Source organism: Microtus pennsylvanicus, chromosome 1 (genome assembly GCF_037038515.1).
Source record: "Microtus pennsylvanicus isolate mMicPen1 chromosome 1, mMicPen1.hap1, whole genome shotgun sequence".
NCBI classification, from domain to species: Eukaryota; Metazoa; Chordata; class Mammalia; order Rodentia; family Cricetidae; genus Microtus; species Microtus pennsylvanicus.
The window spans coordinates 75,319,132-75,344,293 of NC_134579.1; the positions used below are offsets into that span (position 1 = coordinate 75,319,132).

At 38.5% G+C, this 25,162-nt stretch overlaps 2 gene segments (V, D, J or C); both read right to left on the minus strand.

The window, feature by feature from the left end:
* Positions 1-5,116: 5,116 nt before the first annotated feature.
* Positions 5,117-5,621, minus strand: LOC142844322 (immunoglobulin lambda variable 4-69-like). The segment is given in 2 exon segments: positions 5,117-5,427; positions 5,536-5,621. Coding segments are annotated over 2 exon segments (390 nt in total).
* Positions 5,622-19,212: 13,591 nt separating this feature from the next.
* LOC142839700 (immunoglobulin lambda variable 4-69-like) lies at positions 19,213-19,708 on the minus strand. The segment is given in 2 exon segments: positions 19,213-19,535; positions 19,644-19,708. Coding segments are annotated over 2 exon segments (366 nt in total).
* Positions 19,709-25,162: the final 5,454 nt, after the last annotated feature.

Here is a 25,162-nt window from a genome sequence, read left to right on the forward strand (position 1 = left end):
AGTGGGAACCGTGGTAATGTAAGTCTAATTTCCCCATTAAAGCTGTGTATATATTCTTTAAAATCTGCTTGCATTCATTTACGCCGCTACATCTTTCTGTGGGTTCTTTGTGTCCAGCTTATGCAACAGTGCAGGCAAGAGCAGTTTCTTGCCCAAATGGCTAACAAACTCCATAAGGAGGCTCTTCAATGCCCATCTTCCTCTTGAAGTAGATTGGTGCTTCCAGGAGCAGACGTGTCTCATTGTCAAGAAAATCCCTAAGTTATTAAAACATTTAAAATGCCATATTCTGTAGTTTTTGAAAGATATGAAGAATGCCTATCTGAAATATATCTATGCACATCTAGAAAATCTAACTACTATGACTACAAGCTTGATTATTATTGATGATTGTCCATTAACAACCTATATACATTACATTTTTATATGAACTACATAATCACTATACCTTAATCAAGGCATATACATATAACAAGATTGACCTTAAATTTATATCAATAAAATCAAATCCATACCAATGCAAATTATTCATATCTCTATCACATCCCCCTTTAAATGTGAGAGAACATTTATAAACAATATTTGTGAATATGGGCATAGTTATTTCTCTACAAACTGCTTCATGCTGTTATTCAGGTCTTTCATGGTATAACCTGTGTGCTAGATTCATCTCAGTCGGCAGTTGAGTGAAGAAATTTTTTGAGGGTGTTCACAGCTACCTTTCAGGAGGGCGTGGTCTATCAACCATGTTGGGATAAAAGCAATCCACAGGGTCTCATCCTCTGTAAAAACAAAAGAACTTTTCCAAAGCATAATAACCTTTGATCAAAATTTTGAAGTCAAGGAATTTTCAAAATATCTGTCTTGGATTAGTTCAGCAGCATTTATAAACAAATATCTTTTAGCAGCTGTTGCTCTTGCCTCAGCATTCAAACTATTCAAAGAGAGCATAATAGCATACAGTATCAAGATTCTCTGTGTATTTTCCATCTTTGTACAGCTTTATTTTAAAATATTTTAAAAATATGTTGTTTATTTTTACTTTTACTTTTTGAGACAAGTTCTCTATAATCTTTGTCCTGGAATAATTCTGTAGACCAGGCTGTCCTTGAACTCTCAGTGATCCTTCTGGCTCTGCCTCCCAGGCTTTGGGATTAAAGGTATGTCCTGCCACACCTTGAAGTCACAGAGGTCAATCTACCTCTGCCTCCCAAGTGCTGGGATTAAAGATGTGTACTACCACTCCCAACTACTCTCTTTCTTTATTTACTTTAAGAACTTTAACTTATTTCTTTTCTCTCCCAAGCCAGCATACATTTTTAACACACAGTAAAACATTTAGAGCTTTATTTTGCTTTTGAATCTCTCTTTACTGTCTTTCTCTCTCTTTTTCTGACCACATGAGTCTTAAATTACTGAGCAATATGGGTAGGATTAAAGCTGTGGCTTTGGAGGCTGGATCCAGCCTATTCCTTAGCTTTCCAGCCTCATGGCGGAGATACCAGCTGTAGCCATGTTTCCCACCACAAGTCTATGGTGGTTCAGGGTCCCTGCCAGCAAGCAAGCTGCAACATTTTACTCACAGACCACACTCAGTCAGACTGCCTGCTCTGAGTCAGAGTTTGCCCTGGCAGGATGGCCCAGAAAGCCAGCATTTTAAATGGCACAGCTTTTTTCCTGCTATGGCTGAAAGCCAAAATGCATGCATTCAGCTTTTCATCAACACCTTTTAAGTGTTTCGTGGCAGGACCTCTTAAAAGAGATGCAGGGTTTTGCAGCTAAAACTGAGATGGGAAGCCTCTCTTAGATGAGAGTGCTTGCTTGCCTCTAAGAAGCAGAACAGACCTGAGAAATTGCTGCTACCAAGAAAACATGGCTTTACTCTATTCTTTCCCAAGCTTTCGGGCTTTCCATGGATTCAGATCTGCACGTTAGGCAGTCATTTGGAGAAGGAGCTGCAGGCCACTTCCCTGCTGCCCAGCTCCCAGCCACCTGGCTATCTTATGCCCTGAAATAACAATACAGAAACTGTATTCATTTAAACCCTGCCTGGCCCATTATATCTAGCCTCTTCTTGGCTAACTCTCATATCTTGCTTAACCCATATTTAATAATCCGCGAAGCATCACAAGGTGGTGACTTACTAGGAAGATTCTAGCCTATGTCCATCTTGGGTCAGAGGGTAGTATTGAGCAGTGGGCTGCTTCCCACCACCCAGCTGGGGCTCCCTACCACCGGCTAGCTTTACCCAAAATAATTACACAGAAACTATATTCTTTTAAACACTGCCTGGCCCATTAGTTCTAGCCTCTTACTGGCTAACTCTCACATCTAGATTAACCCATTTCTAATAAGTGTAGTACCACAAGGTGGTGTCTTACCAGGAATGTTCTTAAACAGTCTCATTCTTGGAGAGGAGAGCTTTGGCGACTGCAACTTGGCTCCTTTCTCCCAGCATTCTGTTCTGTCTACTCTGCCTACCTAATTTTCTGTTCTATTAAAGGGTCAAGGCAGTTTCTTTATTAACTAATGAAATCAACACAAAACAGAAGACTCTCCCACATCATCGGAGCTTCATCGTGTCTGACCCATTTCCCTTCTTCCCAGCATTCTGTTCTGTCTACTCCACCCACTTAAGGGCTGGCCTATCAAACAGCCAAGGCAGTTTCTTTATTAACCAATGAAATCAACATTAACAGATTGACAGATGACAATACTACATCACTAACTTATCATTAATTTTAACAAATTTTAATTGTCAAATTCAACAGTATGTATTCTTTAAGATAATTTCTCAGTACCCTAAACATGGATTCAATTTTGTCTGTCAAATAAATGTTATACTTTTCAATGGTATATTTTTTTTTCAGGTAACTTTTGATTTTCGATGATATTAATCCTGTAAGCTAGCTGTTCATTATTAATCTGTAAAGACCATATCATTTCTAAAAGTGCCTCACTCTTGGCTCTGTTATCAAACCATTTTCTTAAATAATATGAAAAAAACTGAGTCCAAATGTCCAATAAGTGGATGTATCAAATAACCATATAAGCCTTGCAGAATGTAATCTATAGTATTAGCAAAAAAAATATTAAAGTTTTAGTGGTAATTTTTCTTCCATTATATAACTTTCAAATTTATTAGTTTATTAATTTCCTGTTATGAGGTCTGGTATATTGTTTTATGTGTGATAATCTTTATTGTCCAGAAGGTGTCATGGGTGCAGAGTCGCAACAAGCAGCAATGAAACCCATGGCAATATAAACAGTCCTGAGCCACTTTAGTTTCCTACCTTGGTACTGGTTAAATACTGAGAAATATGTTTTGCTTGACAAATTAAAAGCAATTAAGTCAATTCCATACATGGAGCAAGCAGCCCATAACTCACTGGCAGGGAGCACAAACCAGAAACTGCACAAGTCACCATGAGGCAAGGAATGCAGCAGTGGTGGAGGGGATGTTTATGAACTCAGAAATTTCCAAGCTGCTACACAGAGCTAGCTCCAATGTAGTTGGGGTTTTAAGTAAGCCAAGCAGGTAAGGTTGGAAGACTTTCTGAGCTGTGGACTGGTTAGAACTCTAAGCTGGTCCACTCAGTAGGTGTGGAATCCGGATCCATGTAGGTACCAGATGAAAAGGACATTAAAAAGAAATCCCACACTAGCTCAGAATTGAGTACAATATAAGGTTATTTATTTAGGGGTAGACTAACAGTTCACAATACTTTGCATGAGCTGGGAACAGGAACTGAATCACGCCACGCAAAGAGAGGCTAGACCCTTGCTTTATATTGACATATATAGTAATAGAGTATAAGAGGACATACCCGTGTAGGTGGGTAACTTAAAGGCTACTGGCTGTAGGAATTCCTACAGCATCAGTCCTACACACTACAGCTCAGATCTGGTCTTTTAAACTAGATGTGGTAAGAAAAGTGATTTGGTGAGCATGGTCATCCAAAAATAATATTTCCAAAATGATGCATTTGTATGATTTTCCTCATAGACTTTCAATCTCATGAGAATTTAGAGAGAACAAAAAAAACAAATTTTGAGCATCTGGTAGAAATTTAAGAATTATTTTTTTAGAATTACATTACAAGCTCATTGGTTTTAGGTAGGTTTGAGGTTGAGTTTGGTTAAGAAAGAGAAGACCTGGAAGTGATATGTTGAGTAAGACAGAAAAGAGGACATTATGCTAGCAATAAAATATTTGGTAATGGAAAGAAAACAGACAGCTTCTCGCCATTCTCAAGGGTGTGTGTGATGATGAGCTAATGCCTTTTCCTTAATACTTCATGGATATATGCTATTATAGTGCACACAGATTGCTAACTTCACTTTGGTGCAGTCTGTCCCTCCTCTGTGTTCTATATCCCCTAGCTTCAGTTCATGTTGATTACATAGAAAACTTATTGCATGACATGAGACACAGCCAAAAATGCTGATATAAAAAGGTCACACGTAAGAAATTTGCAGAGACTAAACCATATAGCAGTAATTTTATCCTTCCTTTAAAATATCTGGGAAGGCTGACTAAGTAAAGAGGAGTGTCAGAAGCAATATGGAAGGTCTGTAAACATTTGAGAACAATGCTCAGCCATTGTGGCTGTTACTAATATTTTGTAATGTTTCTAGGGGGCCCTACCACAATACTTCATAAATGTCTTTACATTGTACTTCTTAGTGATTTGCTGGAGTTAAAAGACAGTGCATGAGAGAATAAAGCCTTTTTTTTACAATGAATAGATATTCCTGTCAACTTTGGTGAGTAACAATGAGAGCTTAACCCCAGTTTTCTAACTTTATATAAGGATGTTCACACCTCTTCAACTCTGTACACATGAGATTTGATTTTCCAAAGTCATTAAATTTACACAGGAGTGAAGTCAATACAATCCTTGCATTTCTTATCTTTCCTAAGGTGCTCAGGAGCTAGAACTATGATCTATCCCCTTGAGTAATAAGTAGAAATAAGCTTGAGTAATAAGAAGAAAATATACAAAGAGTGTGATAAGAACTTTAGATGATCATTTTCAAAACCATAGGCTAGCCTTGGTAGCAAAAGAGGAAAACAGTTCTTGTCCTGCTTCCTCATTTATCTGGGTCACTGTGTTCACCCACCACTATAATCTGCACCACAGAAATAGTCAGCTTCATCTTCAGGCTGAATGTTGGAGATGCTTAAGTAGCGATGAGCTCCAGAACTGGAGCCAGAGAAGCGATCAGGGATCCCATCTCCCTTGCCATAGTTTCCACTATCATAGACATACATCAGATACTTAGGAGCCTTGTCTGGCTGTTGCTGGTACCATTCAATGGTGTAGGTGCTGTGCTGACTACTCAAGGTGCAGGTGAGTTTGACTGAGGCTCCCAGGGAGGCTGAGGCTGTGGGTGTCTGAGTCAGCACAGGTTGCGAAAAAGACCCTGTAAATAGAGAAACACATTATCACTTTGGAAGAGAGAAAAGAGAATTTACCTGGAAGTCAGATGGATTCCCTGAACTGGCACTGGCGTCTAGATGACTCTGCTAACCTGTGCAGTGAAGGAGGAAGAAGAGGAGAGGAATCCAGGCCATGGTGCAGACACCACTGAGCTCTGCTGAGACAGACATGGTGTGGGTCTCTCTTATCCTTCAACATTTCTAGAGATATGAGAGGGCCCATCTTGCAAATATGCAAATTTTCTTGGTCAAGAAAATTCTTTCTTAGGTGTTTGTGCCATGAAGTCTATGTGTCACTTCCTTCCTGAGGTTGCCCAAGAGATCACAGTAGCCCCAGCTGCTGGGCATATTGGATCATGAACAGTCACAAAGAGATAGATGTTCTTATTTCAGCTAGGGTCTCCAGATCCTTCAGTGAAACCTGTGGAACCCACTGTTCAGGTTTAGGTCTGTCATGTTTGTCACCACTATACTTCCTTAAGGCTTTGACTACTAAGCACTTTCTGATCAAGTTCAGGATTTACCTTCTCTGAGGCTGACTTTTACATCTTCTCTTTTGTTTTCTCTACAGTGGAAATGCTATGTAGATCAGTGTTTATACCCTATGGGTTATGACCACCACGACAGAGGACACTTATCAGATATCCTGTTAATTAAATATTACATTATGATATTTAACAGTAGAAAAATTACACTTATGAAATAGCAATGAATAATTTTCTGTTTGGGTGACAACACAAAGAAGAAACTATATTAAGGCCTCAAGGTATTAGAAAATTCGAGAACCAAGGTTGTAGACATTAATTTATAAGGATCTCTTTATTCACGGGCCTTTCTTACTTATGATGAGGGCAGACAAATTTACTCCATGAGCCCCTGATCAGAATACTCAAGAATCCAGACATAATCCCTCTCCTTGGTTCCTTAGTAGACGTATATACACACTGATGAATATTAGTATTTAGGATGATAAATAATATGCTGCATGACTCTTTTGATGCATTATAAATTAAAAAATGAACATTACATGAAAATACAAAACAAAATTATAAAGAAAAAAGTCGGGGAAAGAACAAAGTGGGCCCATGTTTGTCCTTAAAAAAGCATTAGAGAGTATTGATAAAGAATGATGGTTTCTAAAGCACAAATGCTACTAATTATCTAATATCACACCTACTACTTATCTCATATCACAATACTATATTTAACTGGCAGGACTTTAGGGCCATGGATGATAAGAAAAGGGAGTTGCTCTAAATTGGAGGAAAGAATTAATGAATCACGATAGAAGAAATAACAGGAATGTCAGGACCTTGTGGGTTTGTTCAGGTATAATTTAACTCATACATGTTGAAAGTAACTATGTACCTTAGTTGTCTCTGTCCAACACATATCCACCAGGCTCGGGGAATATACAGGAGAGGAGGTGGGTGCATAGAGCTTAATATCCAGATATGATGGATGACTCCAAGGAAACAGCATCTTCCAGACACAACAGGACTGAGTCACTTATGAAGTCATAGAAACGATGAAAACAAGCATGTAATATCAGCACAGGTTCAAATCAGACAAAATGTCAGAACCAAGAAACAGAAGTAACCAAATGGTCGTAACCTTAGCTGGAATTTATTTGCAACCGATAACTTGGAAATGGGAAAATCAGTTATCTTCAATGAAATGTCATTGAAATATCAAACGTACTCCAGGGCGGGCATCATAGTCAGGGATAGTTAGTCAACAGTAAAGAGACTCTCTGGAGTGTGTGTGTGTGTGTACAATTTTTATTTTGTTTTATTTTTTTCTGATTGATTTTTCCATTTTACTTCGTCAATTCTTTTTGTTTGATTTTTCCTATTGTTGCTGTTGGGATTTTTTTGTGATTTTTCTGTTTTGTTTTATTTCGTTCTGTTTTGCTTGAAAGAGAAAGAACATGAAGTTAGATGGGAGAGAACTGGAAGGAACAGGGAAGAGTTGGGGGAATATACGATCAAAATATATTGTTTGAAAAAAGTAAAATAATCTGAAGAAAAAATATTAATAACAAAAACAATAGGAAGAAAGAAATATAAAAAAGAAAGACACACAGACAGAGACAGAGAGAGAATGAAAGGAGGGAGTGAGGGAGGAAAGGAGGGAAGGAGGGAAAAAGGAAGAATGGGAGAAAACAAAAGAAAGAAGCTAGGGTTCTGTTATCTCTGGTTGAATACATTCACAGAACTATGTACATTGTATCCTACTTAGAACTTTTGAAGCAGCAGGATGCTTGAATATGTGAGACTACTTCTCAAGCCTCAATGCGAGTTGATTCCTGGAATTACCATTGTGAAAGGAATGAGTCACCTTACAAAAGTTGTTGTATAGATGTGGTCTTTACACACACACACACACACACACACACACACACACACACACACACATTTTTTTGTTTTTTTTTTAAATCTTTTTTTTATTGAGAAAATGAGAAAAAAAAAAGTTTCCGCCTCCTCCCAGCCTCCCATTTCCCTCACCCTCCTCCCACCCTTCTTCCCCTCCTCCCACCCTTCTCCCCCTCCCCCCACTCCTTTCCCCCTCCCTCTCCAGTCCAAAGAGCAGTCAGGGTTCCCTGCCCTGTGGTAAGTCCTAGGTCCTCCCCGCTCCGTCCATGACTAGGAAGGTGAACATCCAAACTGGCTAGGCTCCCACAAAGCCAGCACATTAAGTAGGATCAAAACCCCTTGCCTTTGTCCTTGGCGTCTCATCAGCTCTCATTGTTCGCCATGTTCAGAGAGTGCAGTTTTATCCCATGCTTTTTCAGTCACAGTCCAGCTGGCCTTGGTGAGCTCCCAATAGATCAGCTCCACTGTCTCAATGGGTGGGTGCACCCCTCGTGTTCCCGACTTCTTTGCTATTGTTCTCCCTCCTTCTGCTCCTCATTGGGACCTTGGGAGCTCAGTCCAGTGCTACAGTGTGGGTCTCTGTCTCTATCTCCATCCATCACCAGATGAAGGTTCTATGATGATATGCAAGATATTCGTCAGTATTGCTATAGGATAGGGTCATTTCAGGTTCCCTATCCTCAGCTGCCCAAGGAATTAACTGGGGACCTCGGCTTGGGGACCTGGGAGCCCCTCTAGGGTCAGGTCTCTTGCCAAACCTAAAGTGGCTCCCTTAACTAAGAATTGTGCTTCCGTGCTCCCCTATCCAACCTTCCTTTATCCCAATCCTCCTTACCAAGACAAAAAGGCAACCTACTGACTGGGAGAAGATCTTCACCAACCCCACAACAGACAAAGGTCTGATCTCCAAAATATATAGAGAACTCGGGAAACTAGACTTTAAAATGCTAATTAACCCAATTAAAAAATGGGGCACTGATCTGAACAGAGAATTCTCAGCAGAGGAAGTTCAAATGGCCAAAAGACACTTAAGGTCATGCTCAAACTCCTTAGCGATCAGGGAAATGCAAATCAAAACAACTTTGAGATATCATCTTACACCTGTCAGAATGGCTAAAATCAAAAACTCCAATGATAGCCTTTGCTGGAGAGGCTGTGGAGGAAGGGGTACACTCATCCATTGCTGGTGGAAATGCAAACTTGTGCAACCACTTTGGAAAGCAGTGTTTCGGTTTCTCAGGAAATTTGGGATCAACCTACCCCTGGACCCAGCAATACCACTCCTGGGAATATACCCAAGAGATGCCCTATCATATGACAAGAGCATTTGTTCAACTATGTTCATAGCAGTATTATTTGTAATAGCCAGAAACTGGAAACAACCTAGATGCCCTTCAATGGAAGAATGGATGAAGAAAGTGTGGAATATCTACACATTAGAGTACTATGCTGCGGTAAAAAAACAATGACTTCCCGAATTTTGCATGCAAATGGATGGAAATAGAAAATACTATCCTGAGTGAGGTAACCCAGACCCAAAAAGATGAATATGGGATGTACTCACTCATAATTGGTTTCTAGCCATAAATAAGGGACACGGAGCCTACAATTGGTGATCCTAAAGAAGCTAAGTAAGAAGGTGAACCAAAGGAAAAACATATAGTTATCCTCTTGGCTATGGGAAGTAGACAAAGTTGCCGGGGAGAAAATTGAGATCTTGGGGGTGGGGTGGGATGGGGGTAAGGGGAGATGGGGAAGGAAAAGGGAGAAGGGGAGGAAGGGGGGAACTTGGGGAAAAAGGAGGATTGGCACACACACATTTAATAATTAAATAAATATGTAGCGAAGTAAATAATTAAATTATCTTTAATTCTTTTGATGCTTTCATGACTATTTTGGTACTTTTTTCTGTCTGCCTGTTTTGATTTTATATTAGGCACTTCTTTGGTATTACTGACATTCAAATATTGATGTGAGTTACTTGGGAAGGAGAATATGTGTGTATATATATATGTATTCCTAAAATAAATATATAATAATTACATATTAAATAATATAATATACATTAATTATATATGTATTATACAGTATATTGATAATATAATATATTTAACATATATTAATACAACAATTATGTTATATAATATGTCAATTATTTCTTCCTTTTTTATTTATTTTTATTGAGCTCTACATTTTTCTCTGCTCCCCTCCCTGCCTCTCCCTTTCCCTTTCTATTCTCCCCCAAGATCCTCATACTCCCAATTTACTCAGAAAATCTTGTCTTTTTCTACTTTCTACTTCCCATGTAGATTAGATCTATGTAAGTCTCTCTTGGTGTCCCCACTCTTGTCTAAGAACTCTGGGATTGTGGTTTGTAGGTTGGTTTTCTTTGCTTTGTGTTCCAAAACCATCTATATGTGGGTACATGTGATAATTGTCTTTCTGTGTCTGGGTCACCTCACTCAAAATAATGTTTTCTAGCTTATCCATTTTCCTTCAAAATTCTAGATGTCATTTTTTTTATCTGCTGTGTAGTACTCCATTGTTTAAATGTACCACATTTTCCTTATCCATTCTTCAGATGAGGGGCATTTAGGTTGTTTCAGGTTCTGGCTATGACAAAAAGCTGCTATGAACATAGTTGAGCACATATCCTTGTGACACTAATATGTCAATTATAAAAGTGTATGTTATTGTCATATGTTACTATAGTGTCATTATATAGTAAAACTACAATATACATTTTTATAGCTTTTAAAAACTATACAATGGATTTTATTTTCTTCAAATGAAAGATAATATACCAATAGTTATAAAATATGTATGAACAGTTATTCCACTTTAATTTAGTTGTAGAAAGAACATTCCAGAGAATGCTTCTCTGTGGAGACTTATGGACTCATACAAGCAAATACATCTATGGGAGGGTTAAAATATTTTACTTCTCATTTTATGGTTTTATTGTCTATCACAACAGTTGACAAATGTTTCCACTTTTTATTCTAGTTAGAACACAAATGAAGGAAGATACTTCCCTTCACCTTGTTGTCTGTGGAGATTTAAATTATGATGGCAACAGATGGAAAGAGACAAACAGTAACTGCTAGAAACCATCATTCCTCAGCATCAGTTCAGTTTGTGGAGGAGACGGTGAAATAAATAGCTGTTACATTTAAGAATCAAGCAAAGAATGAGGGGGTCATTCCATAGACAGGCTTTTTCAAAACTTGACAGAGATGGAGGAAAGACAGAGGGATGAGTCAGGTGTCCAGGCCCTGCTTTAGATCTCAAGATATCCCAGGATGCACAGTTGCTACTGATCTTTGGGGTTTTCAGGGTATTTGGGAAATGGTGACTTGCTGCAGTGTGAGTCTTTTATTATCACCATCAACACTAAATTACATCTCTTCAGCACAGGGCACAATTCTAATCCCAGGGAGGGTGGAGCAGCTCTGGGGAAACATCTGCTGTGCTGTAACCTCTAATTCTGGATGTGAAATTGTCCCAGGAGATTAAATTCGAGTTAGTAGTCAGTTTCAGTTCTTGTCAGTTTCTGAGAAGTACACAGTGCCCCCTGCTGGACTGTGGATACTTACTTCCAGTAATAAATAAAAATAAATATAAATAATAATAAATAAATAAATAAATTTCCAGTGATAAATTTTCATTCTCAGATTATAGATTCCTGAAAAAAATTTCAGATGTTATTTTTCTTTTGATCTTTTTTATTATAAATTATGTGTGCATGTGAAAGACACACACACATACACACAGAGGCCAGGGCTGTTGGATTCACAGGAGCTGAAACTAAAGGCAGTGATAAACGACCCTACATTAATTCAAGGGATGAATCTGAATGTACTGTAAGATCAGTCTGTGTTCTTCAACCCTCAACCTTCTCTCCAGGCACCCAAAGACTTTACAATTATACAACTTTCCCAAAATAATACTACTTATAAGTTGTATAAATTCATAAACTCTGCTATATCTATAAATCTATTGCATTGTGTAAATATACTATAACAGCATAGTGACAAATCTTACCTTCATTCTGAGATGTATTTTTATAAAGTCTAGAACTACTTTAATTGGTAAATCAATTACTTTGTTTATAAATTTATTTAGCTATATGTAGTAGTAGGAGCTGCGGTGGGCTGCATTCCCACCAAGCTCTACACGGCTAGCTTTACCCAAAATAATTACACAGAAACTGTATTCTTTTTTTTAATTTATTCATTTATTAAGGATTTCTGCCTCCTCCCCGCCACCGCCTCTCATTTTCCTCCCCCTCCTCCTATCAAGACCCCCTCCCTCATCAGCTCGAAGAGCAATCAGGGTTCCCTGACCTGTGGGAAGTCCAAGGACCGCCCACCACCATCCAGGTCTAGTAAGGTGAGCATCCAAACTGCCTAGGACATTGAGTTTATAATTCGCGATCCTAGAGAAGCTAAATAAGAAGGTGAATCCAAAGACAAACATATCCTCCTGAATAGTAATCTTCATCAGGCGATGAAAGAAGACAGAGACAAAGACCCACATTGGAGCACCGGACAGAAATCTCAAGGTCCAAATGAGGCGAAGAAGGATAGGGAGCACGAGCAAGGAACTCAGGACCGCAAGGGGAAACTGTATTCTTTTAAACACTGCTTGGCCCATTAGCTCTAGCCTCTTACTGGCTAGCTCTCACATCTATATTAACCCATTTCAAATAATCTGTGTACCACCACAAAGTGGAGGCTTACCAGTAAGATCTTAACCTGCATCCATCTTGGAGAGGAGAGCTATGGTGACTGCCTGACTCAGCTTTCTTTCTCCCAGAATTCTGTTCTGTCTACTCCATCCACCTAAGGGCTGGCCTATCAAAGGCCAAGCAGTTTATTTATTAATTAACCAATGAAACCAACAGTTAGATGACACTCCCACATAAGCTATACTCTATTATTTGTTTCTGAAAAAGTTCCTGAAAGAAAGTTGCAAATCACCAAACTTTGTTAAATGAATTAAGAGCACAGTGAGACCTTTAGAGTAGGCCCCTGCCTGGGAAAGACAAAGGATGGTGGGGGATTTAAAGACAGATGCTGCAGTCATGTCACACATGCTGCAGGCTGGAAGGTCTTTAAAATGTTACATTTGATTCAGCCTAAACATGAGTTAAACAAGGACTACAGGAATAGTCATGCCACAGTGAGTGGGGAGAGCCCAGAACACCTCAACCGTAACAAAAACTACACACACCTAAGCAATTCTGAGAGAAAAAGCTATAGTGCTCCACAGGAAAGAGCACATCAATTTTTTTGATACTTGTTAATTCTTTTTTTAAATTTTTTAATTTATTTATTTATTAAAGATTTCTGTCGCTTCCCCGCAGCCGCCCCCAATTTCCCTCCCCCTCCCCCAACCAAGTCCCTTTCCCTCATCAGCCCAAAGAGCAATCAGGGTTCCCTGCCCTGTGGGAAGTCCAAGGACCACCTACCTCCATCCAGGTCTAGTAAGGTGAGCATCCAAACTGCCTAGGCTCCCACAAAGCCAGTATGTGCAGTAGGATCAAAAACCCATTGCCATTGTTCTTGAGTTCTCAGTAGTCCTCATTGTCCACTATGTTCAGCGAGTCCGGTTTTATCCCAGGCTTTTTCAGACCCAGGCCAGCTGGCCTTTGTGAGTTCCCAATAGAACATCCCCAATTGTCTCAGTGTGTGGGTGAATCCCTCGCGGTCCTGAGTTCCTTGCCCGTGCTCTCTCTCCTTCTGCTCCTGATTTGGACCTTGAGATTTCTGTCCGGTGCTCCAATGTGGGTCTCTGTCTCTGTCTCCTTTCATCGCCTGATGAAGGTTAATATTCAGGAGGATGCCTATATGTATTTCTTTGAGTTCTCCTTCTTATTTAGCTTCTCTAGGATGGCGAATTATAGGCTCAATGTCCTTTATTTATGGCTAGAAACCAAATATGAGTGAGTATATCCCATGTTCCTCTTTTTGGGTCTGGCTTACCTCACTAAGGATAGTGTTTTCTATTTCCATCCATTTGTATGCAAAATTCAAGAAGTCCTTGTTTTTTTACTGCTGAGTAGTACTCTAATATGTATATATTCCATACTTTCTTCATCCATTCTTCCATTGAAGGGCATCTAGGTTGTTTCCAGGTTCTGGCTATTACAAACAATGCTGCTATGAACATAGTAGAGCATATACTTTTGTTGTATGATAAGGCCTTGGTTGGGTATATTCCCAAGAGTGGTATTGCTGGGTCCAGGTTTAGGTTGATCCCGAATTTCCTGAGAAACTGCCACACTGCTTTCCAAAGTGGTTGCACAAGTTTGCATTCCCACCAGCAATGGATGAGTGTACCCCTTTCCCCACAACTTCTCCAGCAAAGGCTATCATTGCTGTTTTTAATTTTAGCCATTCTGACAGGTGTAAGATGGTATCTTAAAGTTGTCTTGCTTTGCATTTCCCTGATTATAAATATGATCAGCCATGAAAACAATCATACAATTAACATTCTGCAGACTGAGCATGCCATAATTAGGAATACATATACATTAATGAATATACATATGCACACTTAGGTATATCTATATTCACATATACTTACATACATATACACATATATGAGTATAATAGTATTTTTTACAAAAAGAGTCCATGAATTAGAAAAAGAAAAAAGAAGGGTATCTGGGAGGGTTAAAAGGAGGAAAGGGAAGAAGAATATGTTGAAATTATAATCACATCAAAAATTGAAAAATTAAAAATATGAATCTAAAATAGAAACACCATGCAGGATAGTTTATGCCTCTAATCCCAGCACCATAATCCTAGGTCACTGTGTTTTTGAGGTCAGCTTGGTTCACATTATGAGACATTGGCTCAATATATATGTGTGTGTGTGTGTGTGTGTGTGTGTGTGTGTGTGTGTGTGTGTGTGTGTATATACACATATACATATGTGTGTTTTTGTGTGTGAACACATATATATGTATATATACATATATATGAAATAATAAATAATAAAAATCTAGAGGAAAAGCTATTAAAAGCCTACTACACATGGTGGAAATATGATACATGATAACAATATTTGTCTTTGAAAATGAGGGAAAATATTAACAACTTCTTTTAATCTACTCCACTGTAGCAATCCTTCCTTTCTCTTGATTACAGAAAATCAAATGTTTAACTTGTCTTATGTTCATTAATCACATTCTAATTTATAATATCATTTACTTTAATTATCCCAGTAGATCCTGTCTGTTCTGCTTCCAAGAACATTTTACTTGGTTCTTGCAAATATGTTGAGCTTGAGGAATTGGTAGCTCTCTATCTTGATTCTCTCCAGGAAAGACGTAGATTCTATTCAGGGTCTTTGTCTTTCTGGATTCAGGGCTCGGTACTTCTCAGACCATGCAGTCATTTTGTCCCCTTTTCCGTTGGGGAAAAATACTTTTATAAACAAGTGGATGATATCAATCTACTTTGAACAAAAGTCTTCTAAGAAAATTAAATGGAAACCATTACTGAATCTTAACCCACAAATTTCCTAGTACCTGATGTGGAAGAACTGATAGATTCTTTGTTTCTTCAATGCCAACATTTTAACTGGGGGCATTCTGGTTTAAAGAATGACATTAGACATCCTAGACTTCTGGGTCATGAGGCCATTCAGATCACACATAAACCTCTCCCAAGCTTTTCATTCTATCTGCAGTACAGAGAGAGAGAGAGAGAGAGAGAGAGAGAGAGAGAGAGAGAGAGAGAGAGAGAGAGAGAGCAGTGTCTCATGAACTTCAACCCCTATTCCTATATGCCAGTTCTACACATTACAGCTCCAATCTTGTCTTTAAATGTGGATGTTGTAAGAAAAGAGTTTTGGTGATCATGATGATCCCAAAATAGTCATTCCAAAAATGGGCACTTGTATTGTTTTCGCCAGAGGCTGGGAATCTCATGAGCATTTAAAGAAAACAGAATAATAAGCAATTTTTGAGCTACTTGTAAAAATTCCAGATCAGTTTTAGAATTTCTTTGCCTGCTCTTGGCTTTAGGTAGGTTTGAGATTGAATTTGGTTAAGAGAGAAAAGATGTGGTAGTTATTTTCTGAATAACACACAGAGGACATTCTGCTAGCAGTAGGGCATCTGGTATGGGAAAGCCTATTTAGAAAGAACACGGACCGCTGTTGTTCAGTCTCAAGTGTGTGTGTGATGATGATGACCTAATGGTTCTACCTTAATACTTCATAGATATATACTGTTATAATGTAAAGAGATTGCCATCTTCACTTTGGTGTGGTCAGTCGCTCCTCTGTGTCCTGCATTGCCTAGCTTCTGTTGTTGGCTATTACTTAGATAACCTATTGCATGACATCAGATGCAGTCAAAAATATTATGCAGAGCATTCTCTCTGTCTGGCTCTATCCCTCTCTTCTCCATCTCTCCCTCACTTCTCTTCCCTCCACCTGTCTTTGTCACTCTGTCACTCTTCCTCTCTACTTCTGCCTTTTCTTTGCCTCTCCCTTCTCCCTTCTTGCTCTATTCTCCTTCTACCTCCTAAATGTATTTGAAGCTTGAAAACAGGTTCATCAGAGCTTAAAAGGAAAGAGTTCAGCGAATTGAGATAAGGCAAACTTGGCAGCTGTACAGAAGAGAAGTAAAAAGATGGGGAAGAAAAGAAGACATGACTGTTTAAGTTAAGTCGGCATGGAGTTCCATTGCATGGTGAATGTGGTAGTTTGAGTGAAACTGTTCCCATAAGTTCTGGCATTTGACCACTTAACCCAAAGTTAGTGGTGCTATTTAGATAAGTTTAGGAAGTGTATGTTGTGGACTACCAAGTCATTTGAGGTAAGCTTTGACCTTTCAAAGCCTGTACCACACTCATCTTTAACTTGACATTTGAGATGAGACCTGAATTTCTGATCCTGTTCCTGTGACTTGCCTGTGCCTTGCCTGTGACTCCTGAAATAATAACTGTATTATATAAACTGTATTAATTAAATTACTGCTTGAACAATCACAATAACATCTTTTTACCAAGCTCTTACATATTAAATTGACCCATTTCTATAATTTTATATATTTTTCCACGAGGCTTGTGGCCTACTAGCAAGGTTCCAGCTCAGCTCGCATCTTTCCCCTCGGGTGGCTCCATGGTGTCTCTCTTATCCACCTTCTTTCTCCCAGTATTCAGTTTAGTTCTACTAAACTAGCTCTACTCTTTTGCCCTATCACAGGCCATGGCAGTTTCTTTATTAATCAACAGTATTCACAACATACAGAAGGGAATCCCACATCAGTATCCCTTTGGAATCATAATTTTACTATGAACTCTCCTTTCCATTAGTTGTCTTTGTCATGAGGTTTTATCAAGGTAATATAAAGTAACTAATACAGTGTACAATCAGTCATGTTATAGGGAGGTGAGCTTTAGGGGAATAGTGAAGAAAAAGGCAGGCTTTGGGCTCTGGTCACCATGTAAAGAAATAACCTAAAGGGGTGATGGAGGAAGGTCATTGGCTAATAAAGGAACTGCCTTGGCCCATTTCATTGGTTAGAAGATAGGTGGGAGGAGTAAATAGAACAAAACGCTGGGAGGAAGAGGAAGTGAGGTCAGACTCGACAGCTCTCCTCTCCGGAGCAGACACCTCAGATGGACGCCATGCTCCGCTCCCGGGCAGATGCAAGCAATGAAGCTCCGACCCAGGATGGACATAGGCTAGAATCTTCCTGGTAAGACCGGCGCTACACAGATGATTAGAAATGGGCTAAATTAATATGTGAGAATTAGCCTAGAAGAGGCTAAATAGGAATGGGCCAAAGCAGTGTTTAAATGAATACAGTGTCCATGTAATTATTTCGGGTTAAGCTAGCCGAGCAGGCGGCTGGGGTGTTGGGGACGCAGCCCCGCCGCAGCTCCTTATTACTACAAAGGGGAGAAAAGTTATGCCATTCTAAGAAAGAACTGAAAAGGTGGGCAAAACCATCAGAACCTCCTATCACCAAGCAGGACTGACTGTTTGGGGTTTTTGATCTAACAGAACCTCTTAGCAGCCCATAGGGCCTGATGTATGATTCTCCTCAACAAGTTGGGTTTTAGAGATTTCTCTAGGAAAACAAGTATAATTCTTCTAGCTTTCTCACTAAAATCTTATTCAAAAGACTAATGAGCTGATATTCTCTGAATACATTCCCTGAATGGGAATTTTGTGGAGTTTTCTTGTTTGTTTGTTTGCTGTTTAATTTTAGTCTTCCTTGCATGTTGTCTTATAATTTCATTAGTTATTTGAAGCTGTAGTAAGAAACTGTTAGTGTGTTCCCAGCTGCCCTCTGTTTGTTCGTTTCTCAGCCAACCAGACTCCCTAAATAACCACACAAAAACTGTATTAATTAAATCACTGCTTGGTCAATTACTTAAGCATATTTCTAGCTAGCTCTTATATCAAGAATCAACCTGTCTCTATTATTTTATATTTTACCATGAGGCTCGTGGCCTACTGGCAAGTTTCCTGTGTATCTGTCTTCGCAGGCCGCTCCATCGTTTTTCTCTGACTCGGCCTCCCATCTCCCAAAATTTAATTTAGTTTTCCACACCTAGCACTGTTCTTCCCTATCACAGGCCCAAAACAACTTCTTTATTAACCAATGGTATTCACAGCATACAGAGTGGAATCCCACATCATTAAGCCTAATGTGAGATTTTAAATGTGGTCTCATTGTAGACAAAAGGGGGCCTCAATGAAAATATAGAAAGGTCATATGCAAGAATTTTTGCAGAGACTAAACCATATGGAAGTCATTTTATCCTTCCTTCAAAGTATCTGGGAAAGCTTACTGAGTAAAGAGGAGTGTCAGGAGCAATGTGAAAAAGTTTGTGTACATTTAAGGACGATGCTCAGCCATTGTGGCTGTTTCTATAATCTTTTCATGAGTCTAGGAGGCCCTATCACACTGCCTCATAAATGTTATTGCACTGTACTTCTTGGGAATTTGCTGGAGTTAAAAAAAAAAACAGATCATGAGAGAAAAAAAGCCTTTTTTACAATGAATAGACATTCCTGTGAACTTTGGAGAGTAACAGTGAGAGCTTTCAACCCAATTCTCCAACTTCAAAGGAGAATGTTCTCACTGCCTCAGCTCTATACACATGAGATTTGATTGTATATAATCATTACTTTTACGTAGAAGTACACTCAATACAAACATTGCCTTTCCCCTCTTTCAGAAGGAGCTCAAGTTAAACTGCTAGACTTACACTGTATTCTCTTGAGTAATAAGAGGAAAATATCCAATGAGTGTCATACCTAAGAACTTCAGATATTCCTACTCAAAACCATAGGTTAGACTTGGTAGAAGAGAAGATAACAGTTCCTGTCCTGCTTCCTCATCTCTCTGTGTCACTGTGTTCACCCATATTGTCCTCCAGTGCTATAAGCTACACCACAGAAATAGTCAGCTTCATCTTCAGACTGGATGTTGGAGATGCTTAAGTAGCGATGAGTCCCAGAGCCGGAGCCAGAGAAGTGATCAGAGATCCCATCTCCCTTCTGGTAGTTTCCATTACTCATAACATACATCAGATACTTAGGAGCCTTGTCTGGCTGTTGCTGGTACCAATAAATGGTGTTGGCGCTGTAGTCGCTACTCAAGGTGCAGGTGAGTTTGACCGAGGCTCCCAGGGAGGCTGAGGCTGTGGGTGACTGAGTCAGCACAGGTTGGGAGAAAGACCCTGTAAATAGAGAAACACATTATCTCCTTGGATGAGAGAAAAGGGAAGAACGAATCTGGAAGTCAAATGGATTCCCTAATGCATCATGGTGTAGATGACTCTCCTGACCTGTACAGTGAAGGAGGAAGAAGAGGAGAGGAATCCAAGCCATGGTGCAGACACCACTGAGCTCTGCTGAGACAGACATGGTATGGATCTGTTTTCTCCTTTAAATTTTTTCAGAGAACCAACAGGGCCCTTCATGCAAATTTTTCTTGGCCAACCAAATCCCTGCTTAGATGTTTATGTCATCAAATGTCTGTGTGTCACTTTATGCCTGAGGATGACCAAGGAATCACAGCGGCCCCTGTTGCTTGGCCTGTTGAATCCTGAGAAGTCACTAAGAGATAAACATGTTCTCAGCTGAGAGTTTCCAAATTCTTTAGAGAATGCTACGGATCTACACTGACCAGATTTAGGTCTACCATGTCTGTTTCAAGGAGAATTTCCCAAGGCTTTGACTACTAAATCCTTTCTGATCAAGGTCAGAAAAATCTACCTCCTCAGAGGATGACTTCTCTTACATGGGAACATTATGTAGACCAGTAGTTCTCAACATGTGGGTCACAACACCCACAGTGGTCGTATATCAGATATCCTGTTGATCAGGTATTTATATTACGATATATAGTGTAGGAAAGTTACAGTTATGAAATAGCAACAAATCATTTTATGGTTGTGGTAACAATATAATGACAAACTGTATTTAGGAATCATTAACAAGTTTGAGAACCAATGTTGTTGACTTTAATTTATAAATATCTCTTTATTCAGGAGCTTTTCCTACTCATGCTGAGGACAGAAAAATTTATTACATGAGCCTCTTATTAGGATGCTCAAGAGGCCTGGCTCATTCTCTCTAATTGGTTCCTCAGTATATTTACCCGTAGAGACACACTGGTTAATGTTGGTGTCTAGGATGATAAATATATTGCATGACTCACTACATGCAGTATAAATTTATAGAAATTGAAAATGGCAATAAAAAACAGAGTTATAGAGAAAAAAGTTGGGGAATGAACACATTTGGCTGTAATTGTACTGAAGTAAGGATAGGGACAACTGATGAAGAATGAGTGTGTGATGGTTTCTAAAACACTCATGGAAATATTCATACTGCTTAACTAATGTAAAAATAATATGTTTAACCGACAGGGATTTAGGGGGCAGATAATAAGAACAGGGAACAGCTCTAAATTGGAGAGAAGAATTAATGAATTGTGATAGAAGAAGTCATAGGAGAGACTGGACAGAAGCAGGAGGAATGTCAGGACCATGAGGGTTTATTCATATACACTTTAACTTATGCATAGTTAAAGAAATTGTGTACCTGAGCTGTCTTTCTCAAACCCCTATTCACTAGGCTCAGGAAATATGCAGACGAGGAAGTGTGTTTCATGATTGTAAGAGCCAGATCTGATGCATGACTCTAAGGATACATTGTGAAAGGAAAGAGACAACCTACACAAGTTATCCTCTATCACACTCCTGCTGTGGCTTTTGCGTACAAACACACAAACATTAAATCATTAAATAAACCTCTATATAAATATATAAATATTTTTTAAATATTTTGATTCTTTTGTGACGGACTGTTTTGCTACTCTTTTCTGCCTTCCTGTGATTTTAGTTTTTTTTAAATCCTTCTTTGGAATTGTGGACATTCAAATATTGGTATGAGTTACTTGGAAGGAAGAATTTACAAATGAAGGATATTTATTCTGCTTCAGACCCACAAATGCAGGGTCCATGTTCACCTTGAGTTTTAATGAGTATTGATAACAGAGGCTACAAACTTTTATGGTTTGGGTTATGAATTTTTCCTTTTTCTTCTATTTATTCTATTTCCAGCCATCTCATGTAACAAAAGAACTTCCTAACTCCCAGTCAGTGCATTATATGACAGGATTAACTTTCTTAATGCTTCCCACTAAAAATGACAGGCATGTCCCTCAGTGTCATAGAATTCATATGTATTCAAAATTGAGTTTCTAATAACAAAATAATTTCATGATCACACATTCACAGGTGGACGCCATTGAAGAAAAGGCCTTTTTTTAAAGCTATACTACTGTACCTTTGCTTACAGTATTAACATATCAAAAGAGGGGAAATAAGTTTATGATTTAAGAGTAAAAATTATTTAACCTTATTTATACACAGTCATAAATTGATAAATATGAGCCAACGTGTCAATATCTTTAAGGATGAAATATGAGGCAAGATCAAAAAATGTGTGCAAATCAGAAATATTTTGCAGATCATTGCCTAGTTTGTTGGTTCCCTGGGATGGCAGTAACAATATACCAACTGTGTGGATTAGCACAAGTGACCTGTGTTATCTTATACTGATTTCTCGAAGGCAGACTTGCAAAATGGACACACTGAGCTAGGCACACTATAGTACCTCTTCCATACCTGTTCTGTCTCTGCCGTGTGTGAATAATCTTAGATGATCACTGGTCAGCAGCTACAGAGACCTATATGCGCATTAGTCTTTACATGTCAATTTTTCATAGTCAATCTATTGTTATCTCCATGTGTTCGCAAAGCCATCATAGGAAGCAGAGGAACTCATGTGCTTCAGCTTGAGTTCACCTGATTAAAGACATCTGCAACAGTACTTGCAGTCTTATAATGAGATGTCTTTATATATATATATATATATATATATATATATATATATATATATATAATACTATTTCATAGCTTTTAAAGCTAGGCAATAAAGTTTCATTGGCTTCAGAAGAAAGATAACATAATCATAGTTATAAAGCAAGAATTGACAGTTACCTCAATTTGATGTAAGTTGTAGACGGAACACCACAAGGAATGCTTCTTTCTGGAGTTCTGTTGACACTAGCCTTACAAGCAAATACAACTAAGAGAGGAATAGAATGATTGAATTCTGGATTTTTTTATTCTCTATCAAAATAGTAGACAAATATTTCCATTCTTTTATTCTAAGATACAATGAAGTCTGTACTTGGAAGGAGGAGGGAAGACTAAGAAAGTAACAAGAGACAACAGACAGAGTCAGGAGGGCATTTAGTGTATACTGTGATCTGCCACAAGTTATTATTCAAAGTTCTTATATGCCCCAACCCAAAAAGGGGTTAAGGCAAAAGACTCCCTTGCCATGATACAATGAACAAAGCATTTTCCTCCTCCTCACCTCTCCAAACATCAAGGAACTATATCCTAGATCTAAATATCTTTTTTTCTAGGCAGTATATCCTATAATCACACCTTAGGTAAAGCATCCTGTCATATAACCTTGAAGGAACAAGAATTGGTCTGAACTCTCTGACCTGTAGTCAAGGTTGAACGAATTCATTCTGTGGGCCCCAACAATGAAGGAGGATACTTCCCTTCACCTTCTTGCCTGTGTAATGGCAATATTGATTGGTTATGGGATCCCACTATCACAGAACCGGGTATATTTCCAGATTCAGGCCAATGTGCGTTTATGTCTTGTTTATCCATCTGTGTCTCACTGTGCTGTGTATCACTGTAGTGTAGCATGCAGTAGCATTCAGCACTGTCTTCAGTCTTGTAACCCAAACGCCAAGCACAAGATCATATTTAAGGTAAAAAGTGACAGGGGATTATGAGTGTCTATTGAAAATTTTAGGTGAAGCAAGCCTAGAGGCTTGGCCAGGATACTTCTAGAACCAGTGTGTAAAGAGACAATCAGTAACTGCTAGATACCCACATTTCTCAACATCAGCACAGCTTGGAGAAATCATTTTTAGGAAATGGTAAATAATTGAGAGGAATCATTCCAAAAGCAGGGCTCTATAATCTCCACAAAACTTGACAGAAATAGCAGAAAGACGGGACAGAGACAGGCAACTAGGTCAAAATTAATCTCCAGAAATCCTCAGGACCCACAGAAGCTATTGGGCTCTAAGATTCTTTGTTTGTTGGGGAAATGGTGATTTGGTTTAGAATGAGTCTTTTACTACCATCATCAATTCTAAATTGCCTATATTTAGCCCAAGACACAATTCTACACCCGGGGAGGGTGGAGCAGCTCTGAGGAAACACCTGCAATGTTGTGACCTCTAATTCTGGGTGTGAACTTGACCCAGGAGATTAAATTTGACTTAGTAGTAGTCAGATTCAGGGCTTGTCATTTTCTGAAAAGGGTACAGTGCCCCCTGCTGGACTTTGCAAATTTTCCTCAAATATCCTCAGTAATAAGTTTCCATTCCACTATTAGTTCCTCTTCAAGTGGCTATTAATGTTATTTTGTTAAACATTAAAAGCTACCATTTTAATTTTCATCGTTTTTATGTCTTCTGTGCTGTTTTTGATTGTTACTTTCTCTCTGATTCAAAAATATATGCAATTGTTCTTCAATAGGATTGTGAGTTATTTGAGTAAAAATATCTTTACACTATCCCTAGAGATTCTGATCCATCTCAGCCTTTGTGTGTGTGGATTGTATTTTATTCATTCAAATTGTAACTTTTCTGATGTATAGTGAAAATATTTTGTCAAGTAGTATTGTGACACAGAATTCTCTAGAGTTTTTATCAGACCTGAAATAATACTTGTATTTTGGTTAATTCATTTTTCCGAGAATGTTCATTTTGTCTTTCTTGGGAAATATAAGACACACTTTGCTTTTGAAATTTTTATTTATGATTTTATAGTCACTGAAATCATATTAGATATTAGTAACCACTGTGAATGTATTTCCCACAAAGTAAAGCTCTAGACATGGCTCACATTTAATTAATTAATGTTATTTAATGGCAGAAAATTATTTACTGAGGTTTGATGGTATATGGCTTGACATTCTGAGAGTCTGTGTTATTCTAATTGGTCATATGCTATGCTTTATAGAAGGACAGAAAGAAAAAGAAAGAATTATTGGCCTGGAGTTGTGGACAAATAATGGAGATTCTGAATAGAATGTATGAGGACCCGTCTTTAAGACGCAGAAGTGAAAAATAAAAGTATTTTTGAATTATGAAAAACATAAATTTTAGAGTTTTTTATTTTTATTATAATTATTTCTGTGCATATGCAAGCACACACATGAATGCACATACGCACACGCGCGTGCGCACACACACACACACACACACACACACACATCAGAGGCCAGTGCTTTTGTATTTCCCTGGACCTGAAATTACAGGCAGTGAAAAACCATGCTGTACATAAGTGCTAGGAGTGAACTTGAATCTATTATAAGATCAATATGTGCTTTTCACCACAGAACTTTCGCTCCAGCCATCTTAAATACTTTCAAATTATGTAACTTTCCCAAAATAGTATTACTTAAAAGTGTTTTGAACACAGATTGTGCTATATTGATGAATCTACTGCATTGTGTAAATATACTGTATCAACATAGAGACAAATTTTTCCTTCATTGTGAAGCACAGTTTTATGAAGTCTAGACTTTATCGGTAAGTCAATTACTTTGGTCATACCTTTTACTTAGCTGTACTCTTATTTTTTTTAATTAAATTTTTTAATTAAAAATTTCCACCTCTTCCCCTCCTCCCTTTTCCCTCCCCTCCCCCTACTTCCCACACCCCACTCCCCTCCCCCTCCCTCTCCAGTCCAAA